We start from the raw sequence: 17,945 nt of genomic DNA, 5'->3' as shown, positions 1-17,945 counted from the left end.
GGTCTATATAGAGGCCTGTATATAGGCCTATATATATATATATATATATATATATATATATATATATATTTATATATTCTGATATCACATGAATATCGTTGTGTGACGTATTCCTCTCTGTCTTCTCTCTTCCTTTTCCAGACAATTCCTTCACAACAAATAAACCAACTGCTCCCCAATCCGCCGAGGATTTGGACGGTTTCCCTGCTTGGAGCATCGCGTTACTGGCGATTGCTGCTCTCCTTGCTGTTGGTCTGTGTTCATGTTGTTGTTGCTTATTCCTGCTCTTGTCCAGGCGTTCAGGAAAATCTGGTGCGGGGCTTTACAGGTATCCTGGACAGGCAATGGTGCCACATAAGTCTGTCCCGGTAAGAAACCCGTTGATAACTTCACGACGGAGAACTACGGGAGGCCTGCGTAACGACAATTCCATGGAGTACGATAACCGGGGACTGGATGAAAGTTCAAGAGCAGAGGAAAGAGATAGAATAAAAATGGGGAAGCTGTCAGAAATCCTCGGAAATGCTGACTTCCTCAACGTAAGCTTCAGTATATAGCTTGTCGTGATCGTATTTAATACAAGACGATAAACCATGCCCTTTTAATACATATATATGGTTGCCAAGTAACATTTGGTTTGAACGAGAGAAGGCTGCCATTACTTTATTTATTTTTCATTAACTGAGGCAAAGAAACCGATCAAACCGGGAGATGTACCTCCATGATCAAAGAATGATTGTTGATCATCGCGTACTCCTTGAAAATATGTTACGTCATAAAAATAATAACACTGTTCAGAATCGATTTTCTCGTGACTATGTTGCCTTTCTGAAAGACTAAATTGGTCAAGAACACAAAACAAACAAGTTATCACCTTTTACTTTTGCCTCTAATATTGGTCAGTTTTGAAATGAAAGAATTCGGCTTCATTTTAAAACGTTAACATATCTACCATCATGGTATATCACCAGGTAGGCTAGTAATTGACCAAGCTATAAATCACTGAGCTAAAGCCGTACATTGATTTTAATCAATTTGCGTAAACCAAGCCCTTACCTGTTACGTTGTTGATTGAGCTGCTATTTCTATCATGTTGTGTGAAAGTCTTACGAACTTCGTTCCATACGTGAAGGTTGATTCAAGTGAAATGTGAAACAAACACTCACCGTTCACACACTACGGATATTAATACGATGGACTTCATATAATTACCGTAATAATTAGGAAAAAATCATTCTTAACAGCTTGGGAAGTTTGTTGATATTCATAACAATATCAGTAATTATAGTACTGATCTACACCCCTCCCATATCAACTCCTCCCCATTCACCCTCTATTAAAGGTAATTGTCCTAAAGTTGTATTATATCCACCACCAACCACCCCCCCCCCCCACCTCTGCCATTAATGACATTACAGTATGTCAGTAGGAGTGCTTTGAAACATGATATGGAAATAGAGTAGGCCTCTATGAAAAATATGTTCCAACTTGGTGTAAGTATTCATTTTGCCATGAATTTTTATGATCCAGTTCTACTTGAAAATTCATAAAATTTATTACATTTCTCATTAACATAAGCCACAGTTATAAGTGAAAGTAATTTCTTCATAGTTATCTTGATGTACCCTTTCATTAACAGACTCGTATGAGAAACAATGCTGAGAACAGGGTGGGTCCAATTGTGCGAAATCCATTTGCGCAACATGAAGAGCCAAATAACCAGTTCGAACGTCCTCACGTTGTCGATGGATCCGAGGCTAAGGATTTTGTAAATGTCGTAAGTGTTGTCTTCCTCTGTGATAAAATATATGAAATTAATAGGTATACGATAGACCATTGTTTCTCGAAACATCAAACATGCATTTATTCAGGGGGAATATATGCCAGGGAACAAACAGAAAGATATGAAACGTTAAATGACTCATTTAGTGGATAATTGTATGGTTTTTCATTGGAATCAAATTGAACACAACATAGAACTGTGTTCAACTACAAAAACCTACCTTACTTTGGTTTTGCACCCATGCAGTTGGGACAATTTTTATCGATGCTGTACTTGTATATCCTGTTTCAATGTACTCACACCGACAGTATAAACAGTTTGAATAACCTGTTTCTATCGGGAGAAAATAGGTAGCAACTATTTGTACTGTCAGTACGAGTGCTTTGAAGCATGATATGGGAGGCGAGTATAGATTGGTATTAGCATATTTAAATTGTTCCAACTGGCTAACTCGACTTGAACTGAATATCTTCATGCCTGGTTTACCCTACATTATTCGCATAAGTGTCATAACTTCTTTTTCTCTTATTATTTGTGGAATGAACAACCAAAATCTCATTTCTCAAACCAATAAAATTAGCACAAAGAAATATATCTATTGATGATCAGGGCTTATCCCTTGAAAATACGTGCCATCAAAATCTACGGCAGCGTTAGATAATTCACTATAGCTACGTCCTTTTCTTTAGCAACTAAGAGTTTCAGGTAATCATGTAGATCTATTGTTGGTCTTGTATATATATATATATATATATATATATATATATATATATATATATATATATATATATATATATATATATATATATATATATATATATACATATATACATATATATATATATATATATATATATATATATATATAAATATATACATATATATAATCCCCTTGTAATCCGTCAAATGTCTGTAAAAAAAGCCAAATTTTGACATGCTAAAGTCAGAACTTCGCTGAAACGCTGAATCTTCAACAGGACTGTTCGTTACCTAGCTAAGTACCTAACCTACACTACCTTACCTTGTATCACCCAGGCGCGTAGCCAGGAATTTGCCAGGGGAGGGGCGAAACTGTAGATTCGGCATTGCAAACTATCTAAGTGTAGCGCCACCATGAGTTGGCGCGAATCGTACAAGAAAATTTTGGCTGAAAATGCCTCCCAGATCGCTGGAAATGGCACTTCCCAGGCCTTGTAAGTTGCATCTTAGCATTTTCTCTTTTGAAAATACTAGCGATATCATAAAAACATTAAAAAATAAATAAAAAATATGCTCAAGGGGGGGGGGGCGGCTGCCCCCTTCGCCCCCCCCTTGGCTACGCGCCTGGTATCACCCCATGCTTTTATATAGTTTTGTGTGTGTGTGTGTGTGTGTGTGTGTGTGTTGGTATTGTTGTCGTCATTTCATTTCTCATCTTCCTCTCTGTTTCTATTCAGCATGAATATCAAGACACTGAATACATACTTCTCTCGGATAGATCGTCTTCCTCCTCATCAAGCATGCATAAACCGGATGGCTCAATTACGTCATCGGAATCGAGCATATAATATCAAAGTTGATTGTGGACTTTTTTTTACTCAAACTTCTCATCAAGCAAGAGGTGATTGTTGGTGGTGTGGGAGCTTGGTAAGGGGGAGAGCGGAGAGTAGTTAAGTTTGTTAACTGAATCTATATTTGCGGAGAATATAACATATCTATAGGTAGTCTTTACTCTATAAACATTGAACTTTTTATCATCGTTATACCCCATCTGCTTTCTCTAGAGTTTGCTGTTCTTATTGAGAGTTTATTGATGGTGAGGTTCCAAAATAAAGAAGGAAAAACGGACGAGAAACATTTTCGAGCAAAATATCCTTCCTCTCTTTGACAAAATTATACCATTTTGACATCGTAAGCCACTGAAGAGAAGCGTGGTCCTTTAAATAGCCTATGTTTAAACATTTATCGGTCTGCCTTTACGCTTTGTCTCACTGTCTGTATATCGTTGTTTCGCTTTGTCCGTATGTTTGTCTGTAGCTTACAACAGGGAAATTTAAAATCATGGCTTTTCGTTCTAGTAAATGCTTTTAAAGTGTATATTGTGTTTTTAGTGAATAGAATGGTCTCAAATGGTATACTCAACGGCTATCCTTGGAACATGAAACAAAAAATACACATTTCAGGGATTTCCCTAACACCTATCCCTAACGAGACGATGTAATTGCCTTCGCTTCCCGCAAACGCACGTCCATTAATCTGTTAGTTACTTCGTACGGTCATGTTGAATTTCAGAGCAATGGGTTAATTTCAAGCAAACAAAAAAACATAACAGTTCTTCTTGAGCATTATTTTTAAGAGCATTATATTTCTTACAGAGGATTCGTTTTTAAGATGTTGACAAATAAACTGTCTAACATTTTCTTAAATATTTTCGAGGTATAAGGAGGCTGTAGTTTACATTCATATAGGTTATTACCCTATCGTGTATAAAATACACCATGTAGGCCTATAACTATAATCAGAAGTTTTGTAAAATTTAAATGCGAATAAAATCATCACATACATAAATGTTTTATTTGCATTGCATATATAAAAATCAAATAAAAGCAGCTTTTACTGTAAGTCTAAAGCTTGTTTCATGTTATATATTTTACTATACATGGTCCGCGGTATGCGCTTTATAAGCAGCGTAAACCCTTAGGAGTAGTTTATCAAGCGGAAAACGAGAGTACACATGCTGTACTCTTAAGTCAGAAGGTTGTGAAAACAAGTTAAAGCAATGATGCATACGAGACATTCATGTGTATTTCTATACAGTTAATTCTTGCCTGACTATTATCAAATGTCCAAATCCGGTTTATTTTCTTGGTTTTCTCGCCGTAAAGACTTGTGAAGTAGTATGACAGACAAGATTGTCAGTTTTCTTCTTCATTTTACTAATAAACCATCCAGATAACCCGTCGACATGTTTTTGTAAGCTTTGAATAAAACAATGTACCTGTCTCAGACACAACTTATCATCAAACAAACAAAAAGGAGAGAAGAGGGAATCGAAATTACAGTCCTTATCTTTCAGAGGCGAAAGGAAATTTGACTAAAAGATTTAAATTTAGGTGAATTGCTTTGATTTTGTGGTGCAGAAGATTGCATTTTTTGGTTTTGAGTGTAATAAAGTTCACATCGGATCCGTATAGAGCTTGGTTCATATTATGTTAGCACGGGATGCTCACAAGGAAGGTACCGACATCAATGAAAGAGGATAATTCCGAGATCGCAGGCAATGTTGTAACACTTATCTTTAAGGGAAAATATTCACCATATCAATATCTTATATACCTATAGCTCATGATATGGCTTTTTGAATGTATACCATTTTTTTTACTGCAGGCCGCTAAACCTGGATAAATTATTTAAAGTTAGTCTGTATAGACCCCAAAATATAGCACGCAATAATTGCTATAAGGTTTCAGAAAGTACTTTCCTGGAGGTCTTTACTCTCTAAATTGTTCTCAGACATTTTTAAGGAACACACAAGATGACTGAATGTCCCAGTGAGGAAAACATCCTCGAAGGTTGTAATAAAACTAGTGAAAAAATGTTGACCAAAGGAGACTATATTTGAATATCTAGCATAGTTGGGCCATTACAGCATACCTTTAAAAATGTATTAAGAAAGACAAAAACATGTCCCCAGCGCAACTGTTATGATGAGAATCGTTCACTCAATTACTGTTGCCAATTACTGTTGCAAAATATCACCAACTTCGCAAAAGTTCGTGTATACTAACAGTATACAAAGTGCTCTGCGGATGTGGTATTGACCATTATAAGATACAGAAATTCGACAGGCATTTTTTAAACTAATCAACTTCAGCTATCGATATATCATTCTACCAAATCTGCACATGCAGTTATATATATGACTGCTGTTGAATCATGGACAAACACAGTCTACACTTAATTTTGAACTATGTAGAACAAGTATAGACAATAACCCCCTATATAAACATTCACTGTGTAGAACACACTGTGTGTGCATGGCACAGCAAACACAAACTGCTTCAGTCAAACATTTTTGACGTTTTTACAATTATTTTGTAAGAAAATATACATAGATTCACGACGTCCCTTACATTCTGTAATAAAGCCTCTCCTTTGTAGTATAGTTGTGTTGAAAATTGTGTAAAATAAGACGGATATTTGAGCCTTGTCGTTCGCACTTTATCAACATATTTGTGTACAACATAATAGGGAGTCGAAAAAATAGTTCGAAGATTCTACAAGTCTTACAAGGCTTGTCATTGGATATTCGAATAGACGGTCCTAAATTTTGTCCAATGTCTTGTAATGTTATATCAACAGAAAAAGGAATTTTATCATCTTTTGTGATTGGGACGTGATCGTGATTGTTTGTTAAAGTGACTCTACCTTGCTTTGAATGGAAAGAACCTCAATTCAGGTAACACGGAGTATAATACACTGTGTAATTGTATAGGCGTATAGAGAGTTAAAATAGCCAGCATTCTTCCTCTTCAGTTGTATACATTGTTTTCACAATTTCACAAATTGATTGATTGATTGAGTCATCTATTCCTTGTGTCGATTACGCTCTCGACGTCTCGACGCTTCGTGTTAGCGGTAAATGACACCGCCGCGTCGTAGTTTTATTCCTTCAAGCCCAAGCATTCTCGAGTAGTGAGCATAATTACGTGTAGATTGCGTCTACAAAGGACGAATTAGACGCTGATTTCGGGGATATCTAGTCAACTTTTATAAGGAATTGTAAATAAATACACAAGGGAAACCATTTCGACGGTCAATAAATAGCCATAACTGATCTGCTGTAGGCAATTGCAGTGATAATGTCATCTATTCCTGGTGTAGAAGGTATACTGATATCTATATTACCGATTGACTGGAGGCCAACGTTTCGAAGCTACGAAGGATGTGCTAACATATTAGCTTGTGTACAAGCGGCTCTTGATTTAAAGGTAGGTCTCTCATTTTGTGTGCGCAAGGTCCCAGGTTCGATTCCACATCGACATTTTTTTCCTTTTCTCATTTTTTTTCTGGGCTAGAAATTATTTCGATTTGCACGATTGTCGAACATGCAGCAAAAAAATCTGTTCATTTCCAACTAATACATAGGTATAATTTGTTTTCATGCTTTCACGGTCATTAAATATCTTTTACCAATCGTCTATAGGCAATTGTTTACGTGTAAATGATATCAGAAAGCTACTTTTCAGGGGTATATACCCTCGCTTGTTCGCATTTTTGTTCCTTCAAGCCCAAGCAGGCACGAGTGAGCATTATTACGTGTAGATTGCGTCCATAAGGAACGAATTAGACGCTAATTTCGGGCATAATTTGTACATATGTATGGTGATTTCTAAATAAATACACTAGGGAAACCATTTTCACGGTCAATAAATAGCTATTACCGATCTGCTATAGGCAATTGCAGTGATTACGTAATCTATCCCGCGTGTCGAAGCTATATACAATCGCCATAGCGGAATTGTTTACGTGTAAATGATATCAGAAAGCTACTTTTCAGGGGTATATACCCTCGCTTGTTCGCATTTTTGTTCCTTCAAGCCCAAGCAGGCACGAGTGAGCATTATTACGTGTAGATTGCGTCCATAAGGAACGAATTAGACGCTAATTTCGGGCATAATTTGTACATATGTATGGTGATTTCTAAATAAATACACTAGGGAAACCATTTTCACGGTCAATAAATAGCTATTACCGATCTGCTATAGGCAATTGCAGTGATTACGTAATCTATCCCGCGTGTCGAAGCTATATACAATCGCCATAGCGGAATTGTTTACGTGTAAATGATATCAGAAAGCTACTTTTCAGGGGTATATACCCTCGCTTGTTCGCATTTTTGTTCCTGCAAGCCCAAGCAGGCACGAGTGAGCATTATTACGTGTAGATTGCGTCCATAAGGAACGAATTAGACGCTAATTTCGGGCATAATTTGTACATATGTATGGTGATTTCTAAATAAATACACTAGGGAAACCATTTTCACGGTCAATAAATAGCTATTACCGATCTGCTATAGGCAATTGCAGTGATTACGTAATCTATCCCGCGTGTCGAAGCTATATACAATCGCCATAGCGGAATTGTTTACGTGTAAATGATATCAGAAAGCTACTTTTCAGGGGTATATACCCTCGCTTGTTCGCATTTTTGTTCCTTCAAGCCCAAGCAGGCACGAGTGAGCATTATTACGTGTAGATTGCGTCCATAAGGAACGAATTAGACGCTAATTTCGGGCATAATTTGTACATATGTATGGTGATTTCTAAATAAATACACTAGGGAAACCATTTTCACGGTCAATAAATAGCTATTACCGATCTGCTATAGGCAATTGCAGTGATTACGTAATCTATCCCGCGTGTCGAAGCTATATACAATCGCCATAGCGGAATTGTTTACGTGTAAATGATATCAGAAAGCTACTTTTCAGGGGTATATACCCTCGCTTGTTCGCATTTTTGTTCCTTCAAGCCCAAGCAGGCACGAGTGAGCATTATTACGTGTAGATTGCGTCCATAAGGAACGAATTAGACGCTAATTTCGGGCATAATTTGTACATATGTATGGTGATTTCTAAATAAATACACTAGGGAAACCATTTTCACGGTCAATAAATAGCTATTACCGATCTGCTATAGGCAATTGCAGTGATTACGTAATCTATCCCGCGTGTCGAAGCTATATACAATCGCCATAGCGGAATTGTTTACGTGTAAATGATATCAGAAAGCTACTTTTCAGGGGTATATACCCTCGCTTGTTCGCATTTTTGTTCCTGCAAGCCCAAGCAGGCACGAGTGAGCATTATTACGTGTAGATTGCGTCCATAAGGAACGAATTAGACGCTAATTTCGGGCATAATTTGTACATATGTATGGTGATTTCTAAATAAATACACTAGGGAAACCATTTTCACGGTCAATAAATAGCTATTACCGATCTGCTATAGGCAATTGCAGTGATTACGTAATCTATCCCGCGTGTCGAAGCTATATACAATCGCCATAGCGGAATTGTTTACGTGTAAATGATATCAGAAAGCTACTTTTCAGGGGTATATACCCTCGCTTGTTCGCATTTTTGTTCCTGCAAGCCCAAGCAGGCACGAGTGAGCATTATTACGTGTAGATTGCGTCCATAAGGAACGAATTAGACGCTAATTTCGGGCATAATTTGTACATATGTATGGTGATTTCTAAATAAATACACTAGGGAAACCATTTTCACGGTCAATAAATAGCTATTACCGATCTGCTATAGGCAATTGCAGTGATTACGTAATCTATCCCGCGTGTCGAAGCTATATACAATCGCCATAGCGGAATTGTTTACGTGTAAATGATATCAGAAAGCTACTTTTCAGGGGTATATACCCTCGCTTGTTCGCATTTTTGTTCCTGCAAGCCCAAGCAGGCACGAGTGAGCATTATTACGTGTAGATTGCGTCCATAAGGAACGAATTAGACGCTAATTTCGGGCATAATTTGTACATATGTATGGTGATTTCTAAATAAATACACTAGGGAAACCATTTTCACGGTCAATAAATAGCTATTACCGATCTGCTATAGGCAATTGCAGTGATTACGTAATCTATCCCGCGTGTCGAAGCTATATACAATCGCCATAGCGGAATTGTTTACGTGTAAATGATATCAGAAAGCTACTTTTCAGGGGTATATACCCTCGCTTGTTCGCATTTTTGTTCCTGCAAGCCCAAGCAGGCACGAGTGAGCATTATTACGTGTAGATTGCGTCCATAAGGAACGAATTAGACGCTAATTTCGGGCATAATTTGTACATATGTATGGTGATTTCTAAATAAATACACTAGGGAAACCATTTTCACGGTCAATAAATAGCTATTACCGATCTGCTATAGGCAATTGCAGTGATTACGTAATCTATCCCGCGTGTCGAAGCTATATACAATCGCCATAGCGGAATTGTTTACGTGTAAATGATATCAGAAAGCTACTTTTCAGGGGTATATACCCTCGCTTGTTCGCATTTTTGTTCCTGCAAGCCCAAGCAGGCACGAGTGAGCATTATTACGTGTAGATTGCGTCCATAAGGAACGAATTAGACGCTAATTTCGGGCATAATTTGTACATATGTATGGTGATTTCTAAATAAATACACTAGGGAAACCATTTTCACGGTCAATAAATAGCTATTACCGATCTGCTATAGGCAATTGCAGTGATTACGTAATCTATCCCGCGTGTCGAAGCTATATACAATCGCCATAGCGGAATTGTTTACGTGTAAATGATATCAGAAAGCTACTTTTCAGGGGTATATACCCTCGCTTGTTCGCATTTTTGTTCCTTCAAGCCCAAGCAGGCACGAGTGAGCATTATTACGTGTAGATTGCGTCCATAAGGAACGAATTAGACGCTAATTTCGGGCATAATTTGTACTTATGTATGGTGATTTCTAAATAAATACACTAGGGAAACCATTTTCACGGTCAATAAATAGCTATTACCGATCTGCTATAGGCAATTGCAGTGATTACGTAATCTATCCCGCGTGTCGAAGCTATATACAATCGCCATAGCGGAATTGTTTACGTGTAAATGATATCAGAAAGCTACTTTTCAGGGGTATATACCCTCGCTTGTTCGCATTTTTGTTCCTTCAAGCCCAAGCAGGCACGAGTGAGCATTATTACGTGTAGATTGCGTCCATAAGGAACGAATTAGACGCTAATTTCGGGCATAATTTGTACATATGTATGGTGATTTCTAAATAAATACACTAGGGAAACCATTTTCACGGTCAATAAATAGCTATTACCGATCTGCTATAGGCAATTGCAGTGATTACGTAATCTATCCCGCGTGTCGAAGCTATATACAATCGCCATAGCGGAATTGTTTACGTGTAAATGATATCAGAAAGCTACTTTTCAGGGGTATATACCCTCGCTTGTTCGCATTTTTGTTCCTGCAAGCCCAAGCAGGCACGAGTGAGCATTATTACGTGTAGATTGCGTCCATAAGGAACGAATTAGACGCTAATTTCGGGCATAATTTGTACATATGTATGGTGATTTCTAAATAAATACACTAGGGAAACCATTTTCACGGTCAATAAATAGCTATTACCGATCTGCTATAGGCAATTGCAGTGATTACGTAATCTATCCCGCGTGTCGAAGCTATATACAATCGCCATAGCGGAATTGTTTACGTGTAAATGATATCAGAAAGCTACTTTTCAGGGGTATATACCCTCGCTTGTTCGCATTTTTGTTCCTGCAAGCCCGAGCAGGCACGAGTGAGCATTATTACGTGTAGATTGCGTCCATAAGGAACGAATTAGACGCTAATTTCGGGCATAATTTGTACATATGTATGGTGATTTCTAAATAAATACACTAGGGAAACCATTTTCACGGTCAATAAATAGCTATTACCGATCTGCTATAGGCAATTGCAGTGATTACGTAATCTATCCCGCGTGTCGAAGCTATATACAATCGCCATAGCGGAATTGTTTACGTGTAAATGATATCAGAAAGCTACTTTTCAGGGGTATATACCCTCGCTTGTTCGCATTTTTGTTCCTGCAAGCCCAAGCAGGCACGAGTGAGCATTATTACGTGTAGATTGCGTCCATAAGGAACGAATTAGACGCTAATTTCGGGCATAATTTGTACATATGTATGGTGATTTCTAAATAAATACACTAGGGAAACCATTTTCACGGTCAATAAATAGCTATTACCGATCTGCTATAGGCAATTGCAGTGATTACGTAATCTATCCCGCGTGTCGAAGCTATATACAATCGCCATAGCGGAATTGTTTACGTGTAAATGATATCAGAAAGCTACTTTTCAGGGGTATATACCCTCGCTTGTTCGCATTTTTGTTCCTGCAAGCCCAAGCAGGCACGAGTGAGCATTATTACGTGTAGATTGCGTCCATAAGGAACGAATTAGACGCTAATTTCGGGCATAATTTGTACATATGTATGGTGATTTCTAAATAAATACACTAGGGAAACCATTTTCACGGTCAATAAATAGCTATTACCGATCTGCTATAGGCAATTGCAGTGATTACGTAATCTATCCCGCGTGTCGAAGCTATATACAATCGCCATAGCGGAATTGTTTACGTGTAAATGATATCAGAAAGCTACTTTTCAGGGGTATATACCCTCGCTTGTTCGCATTTTTGTTCCTGCAAGCCCAAGCAGGCACGAGTGAGCATTATTACGTGTAGATTGCGTCCATAAGGAACGAATTAGACGCTAATTTCGGGCATAATTTGTACATATGTATGGTGATTTCTAAATAAATACACTAGGGAAACCATTTTCACGGTCAATAAATAGCTATTACCGATCTGCTATAGGCAATTGCAGTGATTACGTAATCTATCCCGCGTGTCGAAGCTATATACAATCGCCATAGCGGAATTGTTTACGTGTAAATGATATCAGAAAGCTACTTTTCAGGGGTATATACCCTCGCTTGTTCGCATTTTTGTTCCTTCAAGCCCAAGCAGGCACGAGTGAGCATTATTACGTGTAGATTGCGTCCATAAGGAACGAATTAGACGCTAATTTCGGGCATAATTTGTACATATGTATGGTGATTTCTAAATAAATACACTAGGGAAACCATTTTCACGGTCAATAAATAGCTATTACCGATCTGCTATAGGCAATTGCAGTGATTACGTAATCTATCCCGCGTGTCGAAGCTATATACAATCGCCATAGCGGAATTGTTTACGTGTAAATGATATCAGAAAGCTACTTTTCAGGGGTATATACCCTCGCTTGTTCGCATTTTTTTTCCTGCAAGCCCAAGCAGGCACGAGTGAGCATTATTACGTGTAGATTGCGTCCATAAGGAACGAATTAGACGCTAATTTCGGGCATAATTTGTACATATGTATGGTGATTTCTAAATAAATACACTAGGGAAACCATTTTCACGGTCAATAAATAGCTATTACCGATCTGCTATAGGCAATTGCAGTGATTACGTAATCTATCCCGCGTGTCGAAGCTATATACAATCGCCATAGCGGAATTGTTTACGTGTAAATGATATCAGAAAGCTACTTTTCAGGGGTATATACCCTCGCTTGTTCGCATTTTTGTTCCTGCAAGCCCAAGCAGGCACGAGTGAGCATTATTACGTGTAGATTGCGTCCATAAGGAACGAATTAGACGCTAATTTCGGGCATAATTTGTACATATGTATGGTGATTTCTAAATAAATACACTAGGGAAACCATTTTCACGGTCAATAAATAGCTATTACCGATCTGCTATAGGCAATTGCAGTGATTACGTAATCTATCCCGCGTGTCGAAGCTATATACAATCGCCATAGCGGAATTGTTTACGTGTAAATGATATCAGAAAGCTACTTTTCAGGGGTATATACCCTCGCTTGTTCGCATTTTTGTTCCTGCAAGCCCAAGCAGGCACGAGTGAGCATTATTACGTGTAGATTGCGTCCATAAGGAACGAATTAGACGCTAATTTCGGGCATAATTTGTACATATGTATGGTGATTTCTAAATAAATACACTAGGGAAACCATTTTCACGGTCAATAAATAGCTATTACCGATCTGCTATAGGCAATTGCAGTGATTACGTAATCTATCCCGCGTGTCGAAGCTATATACAATCGCCATAGCGGAATTGTTTACGTGTAAATGATATCAGAAAGCTACTTTTCAGGGGTATATACCCTCGCTTGTTCGCATTTTTGTTCCTGCAAGCCCAAGCAGGCACGAGTGAGCATTATTACGTGTAGATTGCGTCCATAAGGAACGAATTAGACGCTAATTTCGGGCATAATTTGTACATATGTATGGTGATTTCTAAATAAATACACTAGGGAAACCATTTTCACGGTCAATAAATAGCTATTACCGATCTGCTATAGGCAATTGCAGTGATTACGTAATCTATCCCGCGTGTCGAAGCTATATACAATCGCCATAGCGGAATTGTTTACGTGTAAATGATATCAGAAAGCTACTTTTCAGCGGTATATACCCTCGCTTGTTCGCATTTTTGTTCCTGCAAGCCCAAGCAGGCACGAGTGAGCATTATTACGTGTAGATTGCGTCCATAAGGAACGAATTAGACGCTAATTTCGGGCATAATTTGTACATATGTATGGTGATTTCTAAATAAATACACTAGGGAAACCATTTTCACGGTCAATAAATAGCTATTACCGATCTGCTATAGGCAATTGCAGTGATTACGTAATCTATCCCGCGTGTCGAAGCTATATACAATCGCCATAGCGGAATTGTTTACGTGTAAATGATATCAGAAAGCTACTTTTCAGGGGTATATACCCTCGCTTGTTCGCATTTTTGTTCCTGCAAGCCCAAGCAGGCACGAGTGAGCATTATTACGTGTAGATTGCGTCCATAAGGAATGAATTAGACGCTAATTTCGGGCATAATTTGTACATATGTATGGTGATTTCTAAATAAATACACTAGGGAAACCATTTTCACGGTCAATAAATAGCTATTACCGATTTGCTATAGGCAATTGCAGTGATTACGTAATCTATCCCGCGTGTCGAAGCTATATACAATCGCCATAGCGGAATTGTTTACGTGTAAATGATATCAGAAAGCTACTTTTCAGGGGTATATACCCTCGCTTGTTCGCATTTTTGTTCCTGCAAGCCCAAGCAGGCACGAGTGAGCATTATTACGTGTAGATTGCGTCCATAAGGAACGAATTAGACGCTAATTTCGGGCATAATTTGTACATATGTATGGTGATTTCTAAATAAATACACTAGGGAAACCATTTTCACGGTCAATAAATAGCTATTACCGATCTGCTATAGGCAATTGCAGTGATTACGTAATCTATCCCGCGTGTCGAAGCTATATACAATCGCCATAGCGGAATTGTTTACGTGTAAATGATATCAGAAAGCTACTTTTCAGGGGTACACTCAAAAAAATGAAGTGTTAAAATTGAATCGTAAAGTGTTGAATTTAACACCCCACCCTGTTTGGATTAGGGACAACACCCACCGGGTTAAATTAACACTTCAGAAGTGTAACATAATATAACACTTTGCGAGTGTTACCTTAACAACACCCATACAAGTGTCAAAATAACACTTCCTGGTGTTGAAGGTACACTACAGGGAGTAAAATTAACACAATAAAGTGTTCATTTGTTAAAACTTCTGGGTGTCAACATGACACTTCAGGAAGTAAAATTAACACCATAAAGTGTTCATTTGTTAGCACTTCTGGGTGTCAAAATTGCACTTCAGGGAGTATAATTAACACTCTAGTGCACATTGTTTGGCCTTCTGGGTGTCAAAGTTCTGCTTCAGTGAGTAGAATTACCACCATATAGTGTTCATTTGTCATCTGTGTCAAGATGATACTTAATGGACTCTCAACACACAATAGTGCTCTCTCGTTTATACTTCTGGATGTATATTTAACTGCTGGTTTGTAAAGTTTTACATGTTTATTATGTAACGCAAATACAATACTGTTATGTAAAATTTTGCCAGAAAAGTTTACATCGCATCCGTTTAGTAAATATTTTATACAGGTTTTAGGTTAATTATTACTTAGTAATTAGGTAAACAATATGGATGCATGTTTGAATCGCTCGCAGCAGAAAGTTACATTTAAGAGAGAGCAAAAAGCAATGACAACACAAACAATTCAGAATGTGGGATTTTCAGCAATTAAACACCCTACTACCTTCCTATTCCAGAGGTCCATTTATTATATCCCATTAAATGTAAAACGAACAATTTAGGCTATAAAAGTATTGTCTTGTGGAATTAAGTCAACTTAAAAGTGCCAACATTTTCAAATGCTACAGTGCAGTTACTTGGTCTTTACTTTTTTGCACATGCCTTTGGTTTCTAGATTAAAGACAGAGAAACAACTCTTCCCAAAGTCAATTTCAAATAAGCAACAACTTTAGAAAAATTCTGATCCATGGGATGAGAAAACATGGAGTGCTGTGTATGATGACTGCTACACTACAGTGACTATGTCTTTGTTGTTGGCAAATGCCTTTTGGTATTCCAGATTAAACGCAAGAAACAACTCCTCCCAAAGTCAATTTCAAATAAGCAACAACTTTAGATATATGCTGATCCGTGGGATGAGAAAACGTGGAGTACTGTCTATGATGACTGCTACACTGCAGTTGCTTTGTCTTTGTTGTTGGCTCGTGCCTTTGGTATTCCAAATTAAACACAAAGAAAAAACTCTTCCCAAAGACAATTCCAAATAAGCAACAACTTTACATACATTCTGATCCGTGAGATGAGGAAACATGGAGTTCTGTCTATGACAACTGCTAAACTGCAGTAACTTTGTCTTTTTTGTCGGCACGGTGAGCATAAAAATCTCGAATCTGGTTGCGTTTCACACCACCAGGCAACTTGTAGACAACTTTTTGGAAAAATTCCCAGGCACCGAGACTTGCAATTTGGTATAATTCAGATTTAACACGTAGAATAATTTGAAGCAAACATCAATGGCTTCATAAATGTCCTCTGGGGTAGGGCATGTCTCTGGATGATCACAAATGACTGCTTGGGGTGTATTTTGCTTCCTCCAAGAAGTAACACATATTGCTGAGGTCTTTCTGAAATCTTTTGCAAATAGAATTCCAAGTTGATGCTTCCTAAGTAACAACAAAGAAAAGAAAAGAAAATTCCCATCATAATGAAGTTGTGTTAAAACCTTCTTGGAGCATAAGCAGTTTTTTACATGTACCCCTCACAAAACATGAACATTCCTAAAGAAAATGCCCACAATTTAATCAGTTGTGATTCTAACTTCTTCAAGTACGTTTGAATCTAGAAAGCCAGATGGCCTATAGTGATTACTTGTCAAAACAGGAACTTGCATTAAACTTTCATCAGACAAGGTAGGCAACTTTTATAACCAATGCATCATGTTAACAATGCTTAAAATAATGCTCACTCCCACTGTATGCAATTGTGTAGATTGCTATGAATTATAACAGCTAGATCACTTCCATAATATAGCTAAATTATAGTTGGGCCTAGGTCTAAAAGTATCACCAATCCACATCAGCTTCGACCTACTTGCTACAACTTACAAGCTAAAATGGCAATTAGTGGTAATTATATATTGCATTACATGAATATATGTTTATCCCTTATTGAACATAGTACCAGCGTAACTATAGGCCCATGCCCGATGCTATTAAAAATGCATTGTCTTGAAATAGCCTAAGTATACCCTACTAGTACTAGGCCTAGTAGTAGGCCTAGTACTACTTAAAAAAGTGACTCGCAGGGTAAACGAAGTTACGGTTAACGCACAAAAAGGAATAGAATGCACTAGATTACAATAAAGGCCTAGACCAAAGTCCTCCGTCAGTCCGAAGGCAATTCCGTTTAATGTTTACTTGTATGTAGGCTACACTGATTCGTTGACAATTATGAGTTGACTATGACAAACAGCAGCTAGCCTATTATGTTAACTTATAGTATGACTTTAGCGTTAGGTCTACGTAACGCAAGCGATTCAAATGCATTCGTCTACCCAGCTTAGTCGTGGGTCTCTAAGCATATCTCGTTCTTGTCATGTACACTTACATAATATCAAAACATACCTTCGAATTTTTCAATCAATTCTTCCAGGCCCCAGTCTCCTATAACGTCATTTTCATGCCATTGTAGCTCGTTATCGCACACTGAGTACGTAACGTTTTGTGGCTTGAACGTATACATGGCTGTGGTTACTATAGTACATTTAGTAACGATAAATGTCGACAAACTGGTACAAGTATTGCTAGGTACGGTAAATGTGTGTTCACGGTACGGTGGTATCGTAAAAACACTTAACTTACACTAAGAATCCAGCTGACGGGAGGTTTGACCAATCAGAATGCTCGAACTGAAAGTACACTTCTGCAGGTGTTAAAAAATCCACGCTACATAAATTATGTAACCCTACTCAGGGTCAGAGTAACCCTTCAGGTGTAGGGTGAACGGTTACACCTGGAAAGTGTTAAAATTCAACACTCCATTTTTTTGCGTGTATATACCCTCGCTTGTTCGCATTTTTGTTCCTGCAAGCCCAAGCAGG

General features: G+C 37.9%; 2 protein-coding genes across 8 annotated transcripts in view; both read left to right on the top strand.

The window, feature by feature from the left end:
* Positions 1-4,549, top strand: part of LOC139966319 (uncharacterized) — an 89,663-nt gene extending 85,114 nt beyond the window's left edge. For all 7 annotated transcript variants that reach the window (XM_071969195.1, XM_071969193.1, XM_071969191.1 and 4 more), the window contains 3 exons: positions 142-539; positions 1,640-1,777; positions 3,220-4,549. In XM_071969195.1, coding sequence (XP_071825296.1) covers positions 142-539; positions 1,640-1,777; positions 3,220-3,330 — 647 coding nt within the window. In that variant the 3' untranslated portion in view covers positions 3,331-4,549. The remainder of the gene's footprint in view (positions 1-141; positions 540-1,639; positions 1,778-3,219) is intronic.
* Positions 4,550-6,596: 2,047 nt separating this feature from the next.
* LOC139966316 (dynein axonemal heavy chain 6-like) overlaps positions 6,597-17,945 on the top strand; it is a 173,035-nt gene continuing 161,686 nt past the window's right edge. The window contains exon 1 of the mRNA XM_071969183.1: positions 6,597-6,753. The gene's annotated coding sequence lies outside the window, so the exon portion shown is untranslated. The remainder of the gene's footprint in view (positions 6,754-17,945) is intronic.

The sequence above is a fragment of the Apostichopus japonicus genome, chromosome 4 (assembly GCF_037975245.1).
Source record: "Apostichopus japonicus isolate 1M-3 chromosome 4, ASM3797524v1, whole genome shotgun sequence".
Taxonomy (NCBI): Eukaryota; Metazoa; Echinodermata; class Holothuroidea; order Aspidochirotida; family Stichopodidae; genus Apostichopus; species Apostichopus japonicus.
Note: the sequence above shows the minus strand (reverse complement) of the source record. Positions and strands in the feature narration are given on the sequence as shown.